Below are 21,769 nucleotides of genomic sequence, written 5' to 3'. Positions count from 1 at the left end.
CTGTGTCTGTGCCCTCACTGCTGACTCGGGGATCACCCCACCCAGGCTGAATTAATGACTCTGCCTTGCATGGAAGTTGCTGTATGAAGGCAAAACACGGTTATTCTGGAGTGCCAGATATCCCCATCAGACTCACATGCCCACTGGGAAGCTGGGCAGTTTAGTGGCTAGGACACTGCGCTCGGATTTGGGGAGGGTTCAGATCCTAGATTAGCCCTAGATTCAGTGTGATTTGGGGTAAATCATTTAAACTGTCTTGTGCCTATGTTTTCCTTGTGTACAATGGGGATTTCCCTGTGGGACTGTTGTGAGCACAGAGTCCATTCAGGATTGTGGGTGCACACAGTACTGTAGCAATATGGGCCAGGTAGATGGCTCCTCTTATCTTCACAATGCCGAGTGTAATTACACAGCTGAGATGCTGCCCTGGAACGAAGTGGAGGCCAGACTCCTCTAGCGTTGTTCCATCCATGTCTCTGTTGTGCAGGCACCGTGTGTGCCGTGTTTTCCTTCCTTCACATGGGGCAGGGAAGGGTGCACTGGGAGGCGGGCTAGAACCTGGTTTGCTCCCTGAGCAGCTGCTGGGTGTTTGCCTTGCCTCCCGTGTGTGGTGTTATCTCTGCACAGAGATACAACTGGAGCCTGGCTAGTTTTATCACTGTTTGTTCTTCCAACCCAGAGTCAGTGTTGTCTGGTGGTGGGAGACAGACTCAGGCAATGGAAGAGGAATAGAGGAGGGGTCTGTCTTAAGGGAATGGATGAATTCAGAAAGATCCACCTGGGACAAGTGGAAGGACAAAGTATCTGTGAGGAGGTTATGATCTGCTTAACCCCAGTCAATATCTGCAGCAGCAGAAGTCAGGATCTCCTCTTACAGATAGAGAAACTGAGGCACGGGACTGGGAGAAGACTGAGTCCGGTATGGGGCCAAGCTATCTGCACCTCTCCCCCCCAAACACAGCAGTCTGTTCCGCATCTTCTTTGCCTCTCAAGTCTGCCCCTGGAATACAATGAGACCTGATTTACCTAATATCTAAGGTACCCCTATGGGCTCATTGTCATAGCGTCTGGGCACCTCACCATGTATTTATCTTCACAACACTCCTGTGAGGCAGGGCATGACTATTATCCCCATTGTACAGATGGGGAAACTGAGGCACAAAGAGGCCAAGTGACTTGCCCAACATCACACAGGCTGTCTGTGATGGAGCAGGCCTAGATCTCTGGCTAGCACCCTCACCATGGGGCTGTCCTTCCCTTTGGCTACTGTCTCTGATCTGTACTAGAGAAGAGATAAAGATGGACCTATTAATCAGATCCTGCATAGACTTCAGACTTGCAGAAAGCATGAGCCCTGGATCTGACCCTGCGCTGGTCCACTGCAGAGGAGGTTACCGCTACTGGAACAGGGCATATAGACTCTTACAAGGCAAAGACTATGCCTGGAGTGAACAGCAATGGGATTTGTGTTCCTAAGTGACCTAGGGGGCTTCCACAGCCCTGACTCCTAGAGCAGTGGTTCTCAAACTGGGGGTCGTGACCCCTCAGAGGGTTGCAAGGTGGTTACATGGGGGTCGTGGGCCTTCAGCTCTGTGGGCAGACAGCCCTGAGCCCCCATTACATTAAATTACTCTCCTGTTTTTAATTTATAAGGGGGGGGGGTCACACTCAAAGGCTTGGTGTGTGAAAAGGGTCACCAATACAAAAATTTTGAAAACCAGTGCCCTTGAGTTTACTGTCTAGAGATGAACCAGAGCTGTTCCATTTCTCAGGGCTTCATGAGAAACTCCTAGGTTTCTGCCATGTGGGGTTCACTCCCTCCACACATATGACTTTTAAGCTTCCAGAAAACAATTGACCAAGGGCTGGGGTGGATTCTCCATCACTGGCCATTTTTAAATTAAGATGGGACGTTTTTTCTAAAACATCTGCTCTAGGAATTAATTCAGGGAAGTTCTCTGGCCTGTGCTACCCAGGAGCTTAGACTTGGTGGTCAAAGTGGACCCTTCTGGCTTTATAGTCTGTAAAGCTATGACTTTGCAACTCCGCGGAAACACCCAAGCTTTGCCTGGCTCCAGATAGAGATGTGTGACAGCCCAGGAATATGGAAGGTTCAGAGCAGTGCCCAGCGGTGTGGGGCACCATGTGAAGTGTGTTAGCACCACTCCAACCAGGGAGGGACACGCGCCCCCAGAACCTTGGAGCTGAAAGCTGCGGGCAAGGCTAGTGTTTGTGCTGCTGCAGAGAGTGGAGACAATGAGCCAGATCCCTCAGGTGCTGTAAATTGGACTAGCTCTATGGCTTCCACCAGCTGGGGGCCTGGCTCATTGTCTCTTAGCTTGTGAGGTCATGGGTACCAGGGGCCAAGAATGGTGTCTGCTGGGCAATATAGTAGCTTCCTTATATATAGTGGCAGGTATAGTCACAGTGCAGCACGTAAGTCCTTAGGGCCCATGAAAGGACAAGGGCTTGTACTGTGTTAGAGGGTGTGCTGGACTAGCCCACAAACCACAAGCTCCCTCTATTGGCTAGAAGTAGTCGTACCCTGTTTCTGTGCCACACAGCCTCTTCTGCACTACTACAGTGCTAGTAAATTATTAATATGACAGTAGCTCCTGATATCGGAGTGTTCTAACAGGATGTCTGAATGCATATATGTAAATAAGGTGCCAATAGATGGCACTCAAGAATGTGTAGCATAGTTCCTGGATTTTGTGGGACCAATAACACTTTTTGTGTCCTGCAAAGAGATTCCTCTTTACATGGAGCTCTCAGCAGCGGCCAAAGGCCTCAGGCCCCATTGTGCAGGGTGGACACAGAAATCACAATCCCTTCCTTGAAGATAGTCTGACTGCAGCACGTTTTTTTCCCAAAAGAGCCCCTATTGCATTACAAATTCTCATCAACAGGCTCGTATGTGTATATGCACCTCAGCCCTCTACTGGAGACAATCAGAACTGCTCATGTCTGTTTCATATGCCCTGTACTGCTGATGGTGATTCTCCTCTAGATCAAGTATGAGGGAGCCTGTGTTCGTCAGAAGACTGATCTGAATTCCATTCCTGTTTGCCATAGTGTGCCACCACCAAGTGATAACGGTGAAATCTTAGATGGCCACAGATTTGTTACATTAGATTTTTTAATGTCTGCCTCCAGCCCTGCTAGGGGCAGTGTCTGGGGGCTGACTCAGAAGGGGAAGTGCCCCCTGACTGAGTCATTCACATTACTTCCTGCCACACTCTTGGTTTCCCGCACAGGCCTCCTCTGCGAGCACTGGCCATGTTTGTGCGAGGTTTATGAAAGCTGACAGGCTCAAAGCCCCCCTGGCTCTCAGAGCAGGCCATGGCAGTGGGTGATTAATAGGCCAAATATGTACCTGTGGTGTTTCTCAGCTTGCAGGCAAGTTTTTTAATATCTCTGTGTTGTTTCTTTCAATGTTGCGAGAATCTGTATTAAAGGAGAAAGGTAGCTAGCTGCCTGTAGGCAGCAGATTTAACCCTTTGTGGGACCCTCCTATCTCTTCAGCTACTCTGGGACCCTCATAAGTACTGGAAGCTCCCTCCTCCCCCCAGTAGTAGGCCTTCAGCTTTACAGTCCCCACCCACCTGCTATCTTTTGGGCTGCGGGCCGTGGCCCACTCCGTCCTGAGCCTCTGCTGAGACGGCTCAGAAAAGTTTTAATTTATTTAAACAGAATTCCTCATGTCCTGGTTCAGGAATGCCTGAATGCCACAAAACAGGGCAGCTTCCCTGCTCTTTCCATCCTCACGATGTTTTAATAGACTTCTGAACCTTCCAGTGCTTTTCCAGCTCCTCTGAGGTTCTTCCTTGCTTGCCGCTAAGGGCTCTGGCTGGAATCCAGCTGTTGCCCTAGGGGTGAAAGCCACTGCGTATCTCTGTGTTGTAACATTCCTGACCCATGCAGGCTCATTGTCCACTGGGATTTAAGCTCCAGGAAGTTGTCCTCCTTTTTCCTGATTCCCAGGTTAATGCTGGATCACCTGGCCTGGTGGAGGAGGTACAGGAACTGCAGCAGGCAGCTCACCTGTGTACAGGAGTTTCAGGGGGAGCAGCAATGGGCCTGTTACTGATCTCATTTTGATCTAACTTTACCAATTCTAGGCAAATTGAGCATGTCAGACCTGAGACAAGATTTGTTCCTGCCTCATTAGTAAATGCCATCTGAATAAGAACCTGTGCCGCTTTGTTGTTATTAAAATAGCAAGCAGAGGCCCCATTGGGCTGTGTATACCCCTAGTGAGAGGTCACACTCAAAACAGACCAGACAGATAAAGGGTAGGAAGAAGACCCAAGGCACAGAGAGTCTACCTAAAGTCATACAGCAGGTCTGTGATTAGAACCCAGGTCTGACTCCCAGGCCAGTACTTTAGCCAGAAGACCAGCCTTCCTCCTGATTCCTGGACTCCTCCTCTGGCCCTGTTATGCCCCAGACTGCAGCAGGAGACAGGGGGCACAGTGCTAACTGTGTGTGTTCTCTTCCCCACTACCACATCCCACCCTGCGGGGGAACGGACAAGGACACTGACTGAGCCTGGGGTCAGTTCTCATTTTCAGCATCAAGCTGGACGCTGCTGTTCAGTCAGGACATGTGGTTTCTCAGTGCAGGTCGGTAGCTTCCCCATGAGCAGTGAGTGATTCAACTTCGCTTGTCCCAGTTTCAGAGAATAGGATTTTTCCTAGCTGGACAGACAGGGATGCAGTGGAGTTAGTTGCCCACAAATATCTTTAGCAGAAGGCAAGCTATGAACACCTTCCATCAGAGAATCTTAGTCTGGATGGAGAGCACCATTGGTAAATCAGCTTCCCTACCCTCTGGTGAACTAGAGAAGTATTAGTAGGCACAGAGCAGTCACACAGGGGAAGTCACTGGCAGAACTGGGAATGAGTCTCCACTGTTGCCCAGTTCTGTGCTTTCTTCTAAAGCAGGGGTGGGCAAACTTTTTGGCCTGAGGGCCACGTCGGATTTTCAAAATTGTATGGAGGGCCGGTTAGGGGAGGCTGTGTCTCCCGAAGCAGCCAGGCGTGGCCTGGCCCCTGCCTCCTATCTGACCCCCCTGCTTCTGGCCCCCTGCCAGCTCCCCTGGGACTCCTGCCCCATCCACCGCTCCCTGTTCCCTGCCCCTGATTGCCCCCTGCCGCCCCATCCAACCCCCCCTCCCTCATTCCTGACTGCCCCCTGGGACCCCTGCCCCATCCAACCCCCCTGTTCCCCACCTTCTGACCCCCCCGACCCCTATCCACACCCCCGAGCCATGACCACCGCCCCCAAACTCCCCTGCCCTCTATTCAACCCCCTCTACCCCCTTACCACGCTGCCTGGAGCACCGGTGGCTGGTGGTGCTACAGCCGGGCCGCCCAGAGCATCAAGTCAGGCTGCGGCTCTGCAACTGCGTTGATGGCTGCCCAGAGCGTTGTGCCGGCGGCGCGGCGTGCTGAGGCTGCAGGGGAGGAGGAACAGCAGGGGAGGGGCCGGGGGCTAGCCTCCTGGGCCAGGAGCTCAGGGGCCAGGCAGGAGGGTCCCATGGGCCGGATGTGGCCGTCGTTTGCCCACCTTTGTTCTAAAGGGAACGGAAGGCAGGCAGTTCAGAATCAGTTCACAAGTAGGAGGAGTTCGGGGCTGCATTGTAAATGCAGATCTCAGAGGAATCATCAATATCTATTCCAATCTTTTTGTAATTCAAAGTGCCAAATGGCAGCCATTCCAGCCTCCCAAGCACAAACAGCTCCATAGATGGGAAGAGTAGGTTACTGCATTGCGTGTCATGGTTATGCTAGATTTTTTTTTTTTTTACCCGAAATTCACCCTTCACATATAAGAAAGAAGGTTTGGCTTGTTCAGTTATGCTTTGTGTTCATTGCAACTTAAATTTAGATGTAAGAGATAAGACCATGCATGAGAATTAGCAAATAGATTGGATTCTCTTTCTGAGCCTGAAGGATGTAGCAAAGTGAAACTATGAGTGTGAAATTGACTCAGCAATGAGAGGTTTATGGGGGTATGCTACCAGCAGAGCCAGATACTCCTGATGTTTGGTTTGGAGAAGCACTCCAGTGATCACTCCATTCATTTCCCAGGTACCCAAGTTGCTGAGGTCTGTGGCCCTGGCAAGGTTTGGGGGCACTGGTTTTGATTGGTACTTTATGTGAAGTGATCTACATATCACTGGTCTGAAAAAATAATATTCCCTAGTTCTTATCTATTGCTTTCCATCCCGAGGTCACAAAGCAAGTTACAAAGGAGGTCAGTATGATTATCCTCATTTTACAGATGGGGAAATTGAGGCATGGGAAAGTGGTCACCCAGCAAGCCAGTGGCAGAGCCAGGAATAGAAGCCAAGTACTGAGTGCTGGTCCAGTGTGCTACCCACTAAGTCACAGATTCACCATAAGTTCAAATGGGTCCAAGCTGCAAAATTTGGATCCAAAGCCAGCCTGCAAATCTAACAAAGTTCAAGGGCTTTCCAGGGTTTTGGTTCGGCCCACTAAAAAGACAGGGATCAGCAGCAACATTCAGACCTGGATCAAGCACCAGATTCTGAACCCCTCCATCATCCTTGCAGTTGGCTCTGGGGGCAGGATTCCAAGCCCTTTTCTAATGATGAGGCTTTTTAGTGGGAATAGATGTTATTGTGTAATACGTATTTTGATCTTCACTAACACCCAGTATCCATATAATACATTTCTAGGCAGCAGGGAGCTCCAGATGAAGTGGAATGGGGAGAGATGTTCCTATCTCATTTAGCTGCTTTGTACAAACAAAACTGCCATTAAAGTCCATGGAAGTTGAGGGTGCCTACAGCTCTGGGAAATAAGGTCTGGGGTCCAGACCCTCCAAGCTAATACCTCACTCGTGGGAGTGAGATGCCAGTCTGGACCCAGCTATCCCAAGCTGGACATCCAAAAAGTGAACTAATGATAACTCTGAAAATTTGGACTTTAATCTCTTGCCTCAGTTTCCCTATCTTGAAAATGGGAGACAACCACATAAGTGAGTTGTGAGAATGAATGAATGTGAGAAGTCCCTGGATGAAAGGTGTGATGGAAGTGAAAGGTTTCATAGATGGGACCATTGTGACCACCTGGTCTGACCTCCTGTGTAACAAAACTTCACCAATATAAGTCCTAGAGCAGGTCTTTCAGAAAAACATCCAATCTTGATTTAAAAATGAACAGTGATGGAGAATCCACCACAACTTTTGCTAAATTGTTCCAATGGTTAATTACCTTCACTGTAAAAAATTTACATCTTATTTCCAGTCTGAATTCGTCCAGCTTCAGCTTCCTGCCATTGGGTCTTGTTATACCTTTGCCTGATAGATTGAAGAGCTCTTTACCAAATGTATGTTTCCCCATGTTGTTATAGCATTGTGTGGAGGATCAAGTTTTCCAAGGAATATTTGTTCAGATCAGATCACTGCTGTTCATTTGAAAGGTATTTTTATGTTGCTCTCAACATTTCATTCTCCAAATATTTCTTGTCGTTGTTTAGAGAGAAGCAGACTAATAAGTGGCTAGTTTTGGCATGGCACTCTGGATGTTGTGGCTAACCAATGCTCAGGGCTGTTTATCATCTTTCTGTTTTCTCCATGCAAACAGTTATAAGCTCAGTTCAGAGAATAAGCCGTGCAGAGTCCGCTGCAGTGTAATTTACTGCGCTGTTTAATGAGGCTCCTTCCCATCATACTTCAGAGAGATGGAAAAACTGTTTAGACAGGATTAGTTGAGTCTCCCCCATTGCTAAGGGAAGATGAGCAGTTATGTTTAATAACCTTTCAGTGCTTGCGCTGTGTCTCATGTTTGTCCTAAATGCAGGTCCGGTTGACACTGCTAGGTTATTTCAGTCAGCACACAGAGGATTCTGTACGCTGAGGCTTTGATTTTCATTCAGACACCAGTACATTATTCCCTGGTCCAGAATACTGGGCCAGGGTGAGGTGGAGTTTTGTTAAGAGGATCTATCCCAAACATTTGGGAGAGCAAGGAATAGAAGGGAATAGTTCTGTGCCCAGGGAAGGATTGATAGATCATTTTCTGCTGAGTTTAGCAGTATGACTGATTGTTCTTAATTATTTGATTGGCAGCTTTCTGTTGGCATAAGGAAGTGATCCATCCACCTGAGTTTGGCTGGGTTAAGAGATGGGCCTTATTGGGATCCAGGAACCTGGCGCACTCCAGATAGACGTGTGCCAGGGTTTCTCTCACGCCGCAAAAGGGGCAGGTGTCCGGGATTGGGGTGAACTGCGCCAAGTACATGCCCGTGCTCACGGCCCCGTGAAGGAGCCGCCAACTGATATCCCCGGCAGGCCTCGGGACTAAGGTGGAATAGAGGCTGGCCCACCGGGGCTCCTCACCCTCTAGAGGTGGCAGGAGGTCCCGCCACTTTGTGTCAGGGCAGGACGTGAGGGTGAGGACATGAAGGCTGTGGAGCACGAGCGTGTAGCGATGTTGTTTTGGCGCGGTCTGGAACTGGACCGGCTGCAGCTCGCACAGCCGGCTCACGGTGAAGGGGCGGGGGGGGTCATTCGGGTCCACGGGGTAGGGGCCCGATGAAAAGGTCCAGAGGGCCTGGGGTGGAGGGTGGGCGGGGCGCGCCCTCTCGCAGGACCTGGTCGAGATAAACCCGAGCAGCGGGCAGCAAAGCGGTCCTCACCTCCTGAAGTACGCGCAGGGCAGTACGAGGTCTGGATTGCGCCGTGCGCTGAGCGAGCGTCAGGGGATCCAGCCAGTCTCCCCGGTCGTAGTCCAGGAGGTCTCCGACTTTGGTGACTTCTGCCAGGACCAACCTCTGGCGCACCGAGGAGGACTCCGCCACCTGCACACGGAGCTGGGGGTTGTGTAGCAGGGGCTCCGCGAGGAGATCTTCCCCCACAGAGGCCGCCACGGACCTGGTCGCTGTGAACAGTTTCCAGGTCCAGAGGAGGTCCTGGTAGAAGACCGGCAGCCCATAGAGGTCTCGCGGAAGACCCCTCGGATGGAGATAAAGGAGCTGCCGGTCATATCGGAGCCCTCGGAGGCGGCGCAGGAAGGCGTGCGCCAATATGCTCCACGCCGGACTACCTGCACCATAAAGGAGCCTCTGCAGGGCTTGGAGGTGGAAGACATGGAGTTGAGTGCGGAAACACTTCAGGCCCTGCCCTCCCTCCTCCAGGGGTAGATGGAGAACCCCTGCAGAGACCCAGTGCAGTCCTGACCAGAAGAACTCCAGAATCAATTTCCGGAGGTTGGCCAGGAAATCCGGGGCCGGAACCAGGATGTTGAGCCGGTACCAGAGCACGGACAGGACTAGTTGATTGAGCACCAGTGCCCGCCCTCGAAAGGACAGATACCGGAGCAGTCCTGTCCATCTCCGGAGCCACTCTACCACCCTGCCCTCTAAACCGTGCCAGATCTCCGGTGGAGACAGATGCGTGGCAGAAAGGTAAACGCTGAGATAGAGCAGCGGACCTGCGCTCCACCGGATGGCTTGAAGCGCGGGTGGGAGGGAGCTCGCCTGCTGCAAGTCCCTACCACCAAGCCAGAGCTCTTGACCCAGTTGACCCGGGCGGAGGAGGCTGCCGAGTACACAGCCTGGCAAGCCTCCACCCGCGCCAAGTTGCCCGGGTCTGGACCACGAGGAGTACATTGTTGGCGTATGCCGACAGGACCAGCTGCAGCTCCGGCTCCCGTAGCGCCAACCCCGTCAACCTCCTGCGGAGGAGACAGAGGAAGGGCTCGATCGCCAGAGTGTACAGCTGGCCCGAGAGGGGGCACCCCTGCCGTACTCCTCGCCCGAAGCTGACCGGTTCGGTCAGAGTCCAGTTGAGCCTGACCAGACACTCTGCGGAGGCGTACAGCACCTGGAGAAAACCCACAGACTGGGGACCCAAGCCAAATGCTCGCAGAGTGCCCAGGAGATACCCGTGATCCACCCTGTTGAACGCCTTCTCCTGATCCAGGAACAGGAGGGCGAACGACAGACCGTCCCTACACCCAAGTTCCAAAAGGTCCCGGACCAGATATAGGTTGTCGAAGATGGTGCGGCCCGGGACAGTGTAGGTCTGGTCTGGGTGGATCACGTCCGCCAGCACGGACCCTAGCCGCAGCGAGATGGCTTTTGCTGCGACCTTGTAGTCTGTGCTGAGGAGCGAGACGGGACGCCAATTTCATAAATCGCGGAGGTCCCCCTTCTTTGGCAATAAGGCGAGCATGGCTCGCCTGCACAAAAGAGGGAGGACCCCGCTCTGCAAAGACTCGGCCCAGACGGTAACTAAGTCTGGGCTGAGGACATCCCAGAACGCGCGGTAGAACTCCACGGTCATCCCGTCCATGCCCGGAGATTTATTGGTGGGCATGCGGCGGAGGGCTTCCAAGAACTCGGCCAGAGTGAGAGGCAGCTCTAGCTGGTGTCGGTCGCCCGCGCTGACCGTCAGGAGTTCGTCCCAGAGTACTCTGCAAGCGTTAGGATCGGTCGGATCCGGGGAGAAAAGGCCTGCGTAGAAGGCCCTGGCCCTCCCGCACATCTCCACCGGATCCGTGAGAGGGGTGCCGTCCTCTGCGAGGAGGCAGGTGACATGCTTCTTGGCCCCCCTCTTTTTCTCCAGGGCATAGAAGAAGCGGGAGCTGCGATCCAGCTCCCGAAGGAGGCGGATGCGGGATCGAACAAAAGCACCCCGGGCCCGATGGGCCTTAGGAGGAAATTCTGGATCTGAATGTGCCCAAACTTTGAGGGAGGTCAGATCTGGATTAAAACTTTAAGACTGGGCCCTACCTCTAAAAAGAAGCAAAACAAACCCCAGGATCTTACATCCCTGAATGTAGCAGCTTGGGCCCAGAATCAGTCTACCTGCACCCCCCTGGGGAGCTGTGAAGGCAGGCAAGTTCCATTCACACGGAGTTGGAGTGGAGCCTTATGGCAGTTCCTGGGGGTTCACCGTCCTGGAGTTCTGCTGTTGGTTTCAGGGTTGAATTTGGCCTATGGCAGATACCAAACTAGAAACCTGCCCAGGTTTTTGTGGGGGTTTATGAGCCTGAGTGAACTTCCCAGCAAGCCTGGGTTGAGTCTCAAAGCTTGTAAAGACATGTGCAGCCAGGTCCCTTTCCTACAGCTGTGGTCCCTATGGACTAACTGCTCGTGAGTGCATACCAGGAGACTCCACCCCCAGCCGTACATTGTGCCGAAGCTGGGGTATCAGGGACCCAAACAGCTCAGCTCAGCTCCCCAGCAGAACATCCATGGTGGGTTTTCTTGCCACGTAGCTCTGGAGATCAAGACTCTAGCAACAGAACAAGAGCAGCCCAGGTAGTGGCAGCATACGCTTCCCCCAGCAGCCCCTTTTCCCCGGGGAGAGAGGTGGTCAGTCTCCGTTGCCTAGCTGGAGAACCTAGTGCCAGTTGTGCTGGTCATTTGTATGCAGTGTTGCCAGCTGAGGTAGGCTGCTGTTAGCAGCTAGAAATTGAGCCCTTTGGAAGCCAGGACCTGGTTGCTGAGAACACAAAGGGCTCTGGCTGTAGTTAGAGCAGGAGGGACTTAGGTAGTTTGGGCTTGGATGGGTAAAAGGGAACACTTGCACCTGTAGGGAGCCTGATGAGCTAATGAGGTAACTAGCTCACCAGCTGGATAGCTCTGAGAATAAAGCAAGCAGTAGAAAAGGCTGAGCTAGGAGGCAGGAAGGGGGTTCCATGTAACTGCTGCTATGTTATGAAATACCTGGCGTATAAGCAGTAATAAAGAGATGGTACCCTTGTGGACTGTGTGTGTCTGCTTGATTCCCAGAGGTCCTGCCAGCTAGGGGTTCCAGGAACTGAAGGGATAACCCATTCACACCAACTCTCAAATCCTTCTCATGAGTCTAGCAATACTGGGTGTCCTTCATCAATCCACAGCTCCTGCTTAGGTGAGAATCTCAGCTTTCATATTGATTAAAAAGTATGGTTCTTGCCCTTGTGCTGGCCCAGAAAAGCTTGGAAGTGTGATCCATGTCCAGCCTAGTGTCTCAAAACCCAAAGACAAAAGAAAAATCTCATAGCAGTTTGGCCTTTGATTCATGATTTCTGCGTGCTTTTGGATGGGGAATACTGTATTCAACATGCATCCTGTCCTTCTGAATTAGACTGAGACCTACTTCACATGGAGATCAGATGGTAACAGTGGCAGATGTAACTGCAATATGACATTGTCCTGCTGTTCCCATGCCCTTGTACTGTACCTTGAACTGTAGGGTGGTCTCCAGCAGGCAACAACTATGAGGCATCTGCCATTTTGTGTTTCAGCTGAGTTTAGGGTGACCCAATAAAATCCCAATAAAATCGGGACTGTCCCGATTTTTAGTCCCGCGTCCCGACTGATGCACGATATTGCGCCTTTGGCTGCTCTGGTGGGTTTATTTTTTGTTTTTTGTTTTTTTTTTTGCCTTGGCAACTCCGGCCTCTTTTTTTGCTTCCCGCATGTGTCCTGATATTTTGTCCATTTCATCTGGTCACCGTAGCTGAGTTGCCATATGAGCCAGTGTGGTTGTTTTGTCTCTCATGGAGCCTTTGTTTGTTCTTCCTTCCTTCCTTTGATGAAGCATAGGGGTTATATCTTACCTAGTGCAACTGGTGATGTTCTCATTATCTGTATAAATGTCTGATCAGTGTCTGAATCCTGCTAAGGTCTTGGCCTTACTTGTACCTAGTAACAATGAGTCCCACAGGTTAATTGTGTGTTGTGTACAAAAGGATTCCCTTATCAGTTTTTTGGGTGCTGCCTTTCTATTTCATTGAATGAGAGAGGGTGACCAGGGATGACCCTCTGTGCCCTATGAGGGGTTAGTAATGAAGCACTATATACAAAAATAAAAACCTCCACATGCCTTTTCCCATCCTCTGGGCATCCATCCCAGCAGTTCCAGTCTCTCTTATCTTGTTGTTAGTGCACATGATACAATTTGGGGCAGTGTTCCAGGAAGCAGTGCCAGAAACCTTTATGAATAATTATGGGACCATCAAGTTATCACCCATGCTTCCTACTGACCTCCAGAAGCTCATGGTCATGTTTTCTGTAAGCTGTAGCCTGCCATATTCACCTGGTGGGACAAGAACCAATTCCAGGTCCTTTGCAAACATTTTCTATTCAAGAGTTCAATAGTCTAACGAACACTGAGTTTTATTATTGTTACTGGGATCACAGCAGCACCTAGAGGCCTCAACCAAGATTATGGCCCTTGTTGTGCTAGGCGCTGTACATACACATAGTAAGGCATAGTCTCTGCCCCAAGGAGTTTACAGTCTAAATAGACAGGATAGACAAATGGTGGGAGGGGAAACAACTTGCCCAAGGTTACCTAGCAGGTCTAGGATTAGAACCCATGTCTTTTGAGTCGTGGTGGTGGTGGCGACCACTGGCCCACAGCACCTCTCAGTGCTTGAACTCTAACTGTCTGACTGTGAGGTAAGTCAGTAGCGTTTCCCCTATTTTATATATGGGGAAACTGAGGCCTAGAGAGGTGAAGCAAGTTGTGCATGATCATGCATCATGTTAGTGTTATAATCAGGTTTAGAAAGCCCCTGCTGGAACCATTAGACTTCTCAGTTCAGATTAATGTAAGCTGTATGAATGACTTTATATGCAGTATTTTGACCCCAGATATCCAGAAGCGAATAGGCAGCTACATTCATGGGAGTTATCTGGGGGGAACAGTTAGCCAAACTTCAGCACATCTCACAATTTTGGGGTGATGGTACCGGTGGGTTATGGATCACCGATCCACAGTTCTATGATCCATTTTTTAAATGGAGTGAAGTAAAGCTACTGTATTGTGTCCAAGCTCTTTGGAACCCACTGGTCAGTGTGTTACGCGTTCTCCTGCTGTGCTTGATCCAGAGGGTGGGTGGATCTCTTGGCTCAAGCTGTAGCAACTCGTGCCTCTAGCCTTGGAGGTCATGGGTTCAATATCTGGGGTCTGCCTTCACATTTGCAAACCCCTCCCCATATGGCTGGGCCCCTTAGTTTGTTCTGTCCTGTTGACTATCCCACTCAGTGCTTCACAGTAACATTGGGTAGCTTCTGTGGAGATGACTAAAACAAATGTGGTTTGGCCAGTAAGGCTATGCTGGGCCTGCTGCTCAGACTCTGCCTCTGTTAGACTGTGTGAGAAGCTACAAATTAACCTGGAGCTGAGTGGATGCCCCATGACTGATTCAGGTGGGGAGGGATGCATTTCTGACTCTGGCACTTGATATTCAATCAAAATGTTAGGTGGGGGCAACAGACTGTCTGTGGGGCAGCTAATAGCATGAAGGGACCAAGAGCATGACACGCAGACAGCAACTGTTGCTGAGTTTCCCCCGGCTATCAGGAATAGATCTGACAAGCAATTAGAGCATGAATATATTACACAGCCTATAGGGGATGCCTTTGTTAAAACTTGCGACCCATACTTAGCTGTTTACACAGGCTGCAGCATGGAGGGTGAGCAAGATCCTACCTGCCTGTCTGTCTCTCTTTCCCCTTGCTGAGGTTGCTGGCTAGCTCTGCATCTCATTGGATATTTCAAATGCTTTCTTCACAAGTCATAATTAATGCTGAGTCGTGGAGCTGAGACCAGATGTGCCGCTGAGATTATCTCCCAGGGCACACCGGCTGCTCTCCGCTCTCCAGCGTTGGGTGCATGGAAGGCTGCCAGTGCTGGGACTCAGAATGTGTCTGATGCCTGAAGTCAGGACTTTCTTTCTCTGCCGCTCCTGCTGTCTGACGCTGCCTGGCTTCTGCTTGAAGCTCAGTGCCTGCCATGTAGCTGAGTGCTGCACAAGAACCAGAGGTACGCGACAGTTTTCCAGAGCTTACTGTTGTTATGGTTTCCTTTTGCTAGAGGAAATGCAGATCTTTGCATTAATACTTGGGGAAACTCAGACACAGGCTAAATATAACTTTGATCTTTACAGAGGTAAAACAGTGAGGAGGATATGGTCTAGGGCCAGAAATACTGTCTCCCCCCCCACCCCCCGACCCCAAACAAACTGCTAAGGAGGTTTTCGGGGGAGTTTTTTGCATCAGTATTTGTGTGTGTGTGTGTGTACGAACAAGCATGAGAGTGAACATGTCCTAATACGTATGAAGGATGGTCTTTTGTTGAAGGGACTAGGACTAAGGAGATCAGAGTTCAGTTCCCAGCTCCACCAGGGATTCCCTGTTTGACCTTGGGCAAGTCTCATAATCTCTCTGTTCCTCCAGTCCTGATAGTCTGTTATGTCCCTTTCTCCCACTCTGTCTGCCTTGTCTAGTTAGAGCATAAGCTCTTAGGAGCAGGAACTTCCTCTGTGTGTGCATGTGCACACAGTGCTTTGCACAATTGGGCCTGTAGCTGCTACTGAAATACTAATGACGTGCACTGGAGAGTGTGTGTTGATATACACAAGTGAGGAAAACGAGTATGTCTGTGTATGATGGTGAATGTGTGTTCATGTGTCCACATGCATGGAGATGAGCATGCATGATGGTGTGTGGGAATGAGGGGTGTGTGGGTGGGTGTGTGTGGCTGACCCTGTGCCCATCCGTGATTTTGTGTATGTGAGAGTGACAGATGGGGGGTGGGAGGAGTGTAAGAGATAGATAGTGCAGGTGTCCGTATGTGGGTTAGCATATTATGTAACCCTGTGCAAGCTCTTGGGTCTGTGTGTGTTTGTGGTCATTTATGTCTGAGTCTGACAGATGTGTGTGAGTATGCATGTCCATGGTGAGAATATATGTGCATGCAAGGATGAGCATGTGTGCTTGAATCTGTCTCGCTGTGTGTGTGTAATCACACACACACACACACATTAGCTACACACACCTGCTTTGATCTTTTCACTCTGAGCACATACTGAGTGTTGTGTTCTCCTGGAGCAGCAGTCTGAGCTAAAGGGAACCAAGATCTGCCTTCCTTGTTTCTCTCTGTAGTTTCATTGGGATGGAGAAGATATATTTTCTTCCCACTGCATGTCTGAACAGCATGTTTGTATGCCTGGAGCTGGTGGGTGAGCTCTTTAGGCCGGGACAGAGAGCCAGTCTGTGAGTCAGTGCATCCTTGCTGGCTTGGTTTTCTGCAGAGATCCACCTAACTCTTTAAAGAACAGAGGCAGCTTGTTGGAACTCCCCAGCCCCCAATTGTTCTAACCCATTTGTCTGGTATCTGTTGGATCTTCCAGAGATTAAAGATGTGGTCCCAGGCATGTTCTTTTACTGCTTTGAAACCAAACAAAACGCCTGACTCTAGATAAGGACAGGACAAGAGGAGTTAACTGTTTAGGTGCCAATAGCTTTGGGCCTGATTTCTAGCCTAACCCTGGCAGGCGGGTCTGTAGGCTGAGTGGCATTGGCTCCCACATCTGCTGGGATGGGAAGAGAGAGCAGCGCAGGGCAGTAACATCTTCCAACAGGATCATCAAAGACTGAGAGCAAAGCACTGCCAAATTCAGCGGGAGCTGCAGGCACCGGTGATTAAAAACAGGCCTGAGCCTCCAGGAGCCAACGGATTGAGCTGAGTAGAATTGGCTCTTAGTTTGCTTTTTGTTTCAAAGTGAGGACAAAGCCAATCCAGCCTCGGGGTGGGGGAGGTGACTGGACCATGTGGCTGCCTCCTTTTCACAAGCCCTTGTTGGGCAGGGCTGGATGAGTTAGGAGATGCAGAAGGGAGACCAATTCAAAGAGAGCACGGTAGCACCTCGCTTTGTACCCTCCACCTCCGGTGGTGGTGTGGAACGCCGTGCCCGGGCTCCGGATGTGAAAGCACCAGCTGACACTGCCTGGGGGTGTTAGCTGGAGGTCAGTAGCAGACCCCGGAACTGCTGTATGGTCTAGCAATTGGGGGCAGAGCACAGTGCCACATTGTGGGGAGGAGAGGCCTGGGGTCTGCTCCGGAGCAGCAATAAAGTAGCTTTAATCCCATCGTCTTCCCAAGAGGTGGCTGAATCCTCACCCACCTTCCTCACAGAGTCCATATTGCCTCTTCTCTCCCTCCCAGCCACATGTGTGTAGCCAGAAAGAGAAAGGGCCCTGAAAATCACTGGCAAGTTATGTGGGGGAGGGGGACAGGCAGGGTGGAGGGAGAGGGACGTGTAAGCATGGGGGTGGGGAGGGGAGAGATTTGGGAAGACGGGGCTGGTGGTAGAAGACAGTTTGATTTCTGATAGAGACTGGAGCTCCCTGGCAGGAAGGCTGCTGTCTGTGACACTGCCCCTGAAGTCTCCCATAGCTTGAGCATCCTCTGAACATGGATCTCCTTTCCCTGAAGAAAGCAATTGTAACACGAGATCCTCAGTTCCAAGAGGAAGAGGGGTGCTGGTGGGAGATAATGGGAGATGAAGCCTTTCAGGGCTGCTGCTTGGAACATGGCAAAAGCCAGAAATGACTAAAGGAAGAGGGGGAATCGTCTGGGCTGATTTTGAACCCACTCAACACATGGGATCAAAAGTTCAACTCAAAACCAGGTGGTGCTAGGAAAGGAAGCCTGGAAACAGGCAGAGTAGAGTGGAAAATAAACAGAGGCTGTGAAGGGAGCTGCAAAGATGGGGGACAGAATCTAACAGAGTAAAAAGTCTCTGCTCCTCCGTTCATAGCTAGTGAGCAGCCTTATTATTGGGGTACTCCAGTAACTAGAGATTCCCCTTATGTGTCCATTTGTGTGTAGACAAAACCTACCTTCCTGAGAGAGGCCAAATGCACCCTGCTTGTTGGCAGCCTCAGCAGGGAAGTCAAGACTGTATGGGGCTATGGAGACATCCCTTCTCACCTGTAGAGTCGGGGTTGAGCTGTGGCTATAGGATAGTGTAGGGAAGCATGTTTTGCTGCTGCCCATGCTAAAAGTGTCAGGTGCTGTGGGGACTCTGGACACCAGAGCTGTCAGTCCAGCACAAAATTCACTTAAAAACGTAGTTTTTGGTTTTTGAAAGAAGACCTCTTTTAGAACCACATACAATGCTGAGTGTCATAGAGTAGGCACTTCTGTTTACCCTGAGCCATAACACAAGAACAGGGGGCCCCGGCCGCTTGATTAGTTTAAAAAGCAACAGCTAAAAAAAAAATAAAAATTGTTTTTACAGAACTTATTGTTAACCTGTGGAACTCCTTGCCCGAGGATATTATTGGGAAATATAGCTAAGCTTCACAAGTGAATTAGACACTGATATAAATAAGAATTTAAATCTGCATGGACACTGGCTAGGATTAGAATGACAAGGATGACCAATCCCCATGCTTCCATAAACTGATCACTAGTTGGGATCAGCAGGGGAGTTCCTTCCTGCACACCAACCATGATACAGTAATGCACAATTAGGTATATTACCGGGGGAGATTAAGCCTTACTCTGAAGCCTCAACTACTGATCATTAGCAGAGACAGCGTCCTGGACTAGTGTACAGAATTGGGGCAAATATGGATCGTATATCTGATCTAGTATGGCAGCTTCATTGAAAGACAGTGAGTGGTGGCTGGGAAAACTTCCTGCTAGGAGTCCTGCACCAACCATGAAAGCAGCAGTAAAATAAACATGGAACATGAGGTCCTGTGGTTAATATTGGAATAGTAAGTGGGGTGTTAAAAACAACATAATCTAATAACGCTGACTGAAATGTTTTCTCTGGCATATTATAATCTTATGCACAGAACATACCTGACGTTACTCCTAGGAAATTGGCTCTGAGTACAATAAGAATCTAGTTCTGTATGCTGCTGTATTTTCAGAGCCATAAGATTAATTATGAGTACAATGGAAAGTCTCCTATTGACATCAGTGTGCTTGGGATCAGGCTGCATATGTGCCATGGTCTGGTTGCATCTGAAATTGAATAGATTTGAGGATTATACTCTTTATCTGAAATCTCTGTTCTGAGCAGGGTCAATTGCTTGAATGCTGCTGCTCCTATGCCCCCACGGCCACATCTTGAGCAACAGAACTAAGGGTTCAGAATGCATATGTTAGGCCATGCAGCTGATTGGGGACCCTAACAGTGGGGATTGACCCTGGGACCTTTGAATCTAAAAGCATGAGGCTGTAGTGTCTGAGCTAAGAAATCATGCTCTGTTAGCTCCGGCTAGAGCAGGCCCAGCCACCACTAGAGGGACACAGAGTGCCACACGGAGTGGGTTACATACATGGAGTAGGTGTGGCTTACATTTACACATGACTGTACAGGAGCATACTGTATGTATGGCTCATTAGGGTGCATCCAGTGTGTGTAAGTAAAGGTGCATATGATTGAATAGTGTGGGTTGCTGCTTCTTCTAGGAAGGCAGCTTAATTGTGTTTATGATGGAGTTTTTCAGTTAATTTTCAGTGTGTGTGTGGTGGAACAGGTCCATGGAGAGGCAGCATTTCAACTGCACCCCCAGAGCCCCTTCCACGTTCTTTTGGGTTGGAGTATTTGATCTGTAGGGATATTACACTAGGGATTTTCTCTCAAGAAAACATGACTCCATTTATACAGCACAGTGCAGGACTGTCACTTGCTATATGTTTGTACAGTGCTTAGCACCCTGGGGCCCAAGCTGGTGGTGGCCCGAGATGCTACTGCAATATATGGTAAATAATCACAGTGAAGGCCGCAAAGGAGACTGATTAGTTAGCTGAGATGGTTGAAAATGACATGTAAAAGTAAAGGCCCCTGGTCAGAAAAGATCTTTCACAGCAGTGAGTGTGTTACCACTAATTCCTGGGTCTGTGAATGGTTCCAGCATGGGTTATTACATCCTGCCTGCTTACCGTACCCCTGGCAGTGTCAGTGGGGGACATTAGTCTTCACTTCCTGTCCCAAGCTTCATTTCCTATCCTAGCTCTTGGGCTGGGTTGCTGTGAGCTGTTAAATAGCAGCTGTGTCCCTTCCCAGAGGTGGGTGTGTACCAGTGGTAGATTCTGATGTGCCAAGTCAGTGCATCTATTTAAAAATGGGGCTTTGTTGTCCTTTGGATCAAAGGCACTGTGTCAATGCAATCACTCAGTCTAACATAAAGATGGAGAATAGCTGCAAGTCATCAAAACCAGTGTTGAATTCTTTTATGCCTTTCTTGGGAGAAAATTTTGCCCTTAGTTGGGCACCTGCCAATGACCTCAGTGGAAGCTCTTGTTGCATATGTCAGGGCAGAATTTGGCCTATAGTATTTTTCACTCTAAGTAGAAGAAAATTATGAGTTTGTAATTTTTCCTGGTTGATTTTTGCTGATCCAGGCAATAGCTGGATCCATGTTCCAGTTTTGCTTCCTTCATGTGAAATATAACTCCCACCCTGACCCCATCCCATCTGCTGGCTTGTGGAGAATAAAAATTAATGCCAGCGTGCGTCTCTCATTGGCAGGGATCTTCGGGCAGCGATTGGAAGACACGGTGCAATACGAGCGGAAGTACGGCCTGCGGCTGGCCCCACTGCTGGTGGAGCAATGTGTGGATTTTATCCGGGAGCGAGGCCTCACCGAGGAAGGGCTCTTTCGCATGCCTGGTCAAGCTAACCTTGTCAAGGACCTGCAGGATTCATTTGATTGTGGAGAGAAGCCCCTCTTTGACAGGTAAGTTGGTATCTTAGTCGCTCAAGGTGAGCACCAAACTCTTGATCTTTAACACATGTCTCTGTAACATCCCTGGCTTCTGATAACATCCCAGATGTGTCAGTCTTGGAAGATGCTAATTTCCGCCTGTGGTTCTCTTTATTTAACACGCTCTCTATGGGCTCAGTCCTGCAAGCTCCACTGGGCTCTGGTCCAAGGTGCTTAAGAATGACCTGAAATTTGAGCATGTGCCTAGCTGATGAGACTGCTCATGTGCTTAAAGATAGGCACGCGCTGAAGTGCTTTGCTGGGCCGGAGTGCTCAGCAGTTTACGGGATCATGCCATAGAACAGATGTCGCATGAATGACACTGTGTCTGAGCAGGGTGTCTGACCACCTGTTCCCACAGGGTCCTCTCGCCACGTGCTAGATCTCCAGCAAGACCTAGGCTGGTTCGTTCTTCCCCTTTGACTGATCTGAAGTCTCAGTCAGAAGCATCAAAGGGATGTCCCCTGGCCATTACACCTGAAGTGTGGAGAGCTGGTTAACAATTGTCCATCAAAACAATTTTTTTCAACAAAAATGGCTTCTTGATAAAAATAGAAATGTTTGCCCTGAAATTCCAGCAACTGGAACAGTTTTGAGTTGAAAATTGAAAAATGGCTGCTTTTGGTTGGGAGAAAATTGAAACATTTCTCCATTTACTTACACAAAAAGTTAGAATTTTGACAAAAATGTTGATGATTTCTGGTTTTATTGGAAATTTTCACTAGGGGAAAACTCATTTCCTATCCAAAAATGAGGCGTGCATGCGGGGCGGTGGGGGGGGGGGGGTGGAGGGAAAGCAGGCCCACCCAGACCTGCCAAGTGACTTTCATAGTGTCATCAAATTTAAGGCCAGATGCTCTAGCCTGACCTCCTTTATATCACAGGCCACCAGCCCCCGTGCACTAAACCCCAGGACCAAAATGAGACCAAGTGGTCAACCCGCAGGAGATTCTTATGTGCCACAGGCAGAGACTAGGAGGGAAAGAGGTGCAGCAGGCCTGAGGTCCCCATAATGGCTGGGAAATGATTGAGACATATCCAGATAATCCTGGCAAGTGACCCGCACCCCATGCTGCAGAGGAAGGTGAAACCCCACCCCAAGCTTGTTGCTAATCTGACCGGTGGTGAAATTCCCTCCAATCCCACCTATGGCAATGGATTAGACCCTGCACATGTGAGCAGGAACTAGCCAGTCATGCACCTGAGAGAGAGAATGTTCAGTGCC

General features: G+C 49.8%; 1 protein-coding gene across 6 annotated transcripts in view; it reads left to right on the top strand.

The window, feature by feature from the left end:
* ARHGAP22 (Rho GTPase activating protein 22) overlaps positions 1 to 21,769 on the top strand; it is a 237,433-nt gene that overhangs the window by 182,624 nt on the left and 33,040 nt on the right. For 5 of the 6 annotated variants that reach the window (XM_073353053.1, XM_073353054.1, XM_073353057.1 and 2 more), the window contains one exon: positions 20,310 to 20,517. In XM_073353053.1, the coding sequence (XP_073209154.1) occupies positions 20,310 to 20,517 (208 nt within the window). Of the gene's footprint in view, positions 1 to 14,626; positions 14,798 to 20,309; positions 20,518 to 21,769 lie in introns of those variants that run through there. The other variant, XM_073353059.1, reaches the window with a different exon arrangement.

Source organism: Lepidochelys kempii, chromosome 7, assembly GCF_965140265.1.
Source record: "Lepidochelys kempii isolate rLepKem1 chromosome 7, rLepKem1.hap2, whole genome shotgun sequence".
NCBI classification, from domain to species: Eukaryota; Metazoa; Chordata; order Testudines; family Cheloniidae; genus Lepidochelys; species Lepidochelys kempii.
The sequence above is the reverse complement of the archived record's forward strand: the minus strand, read 5'-3'. Positions and strand labels throughout refer to the sequence as shown.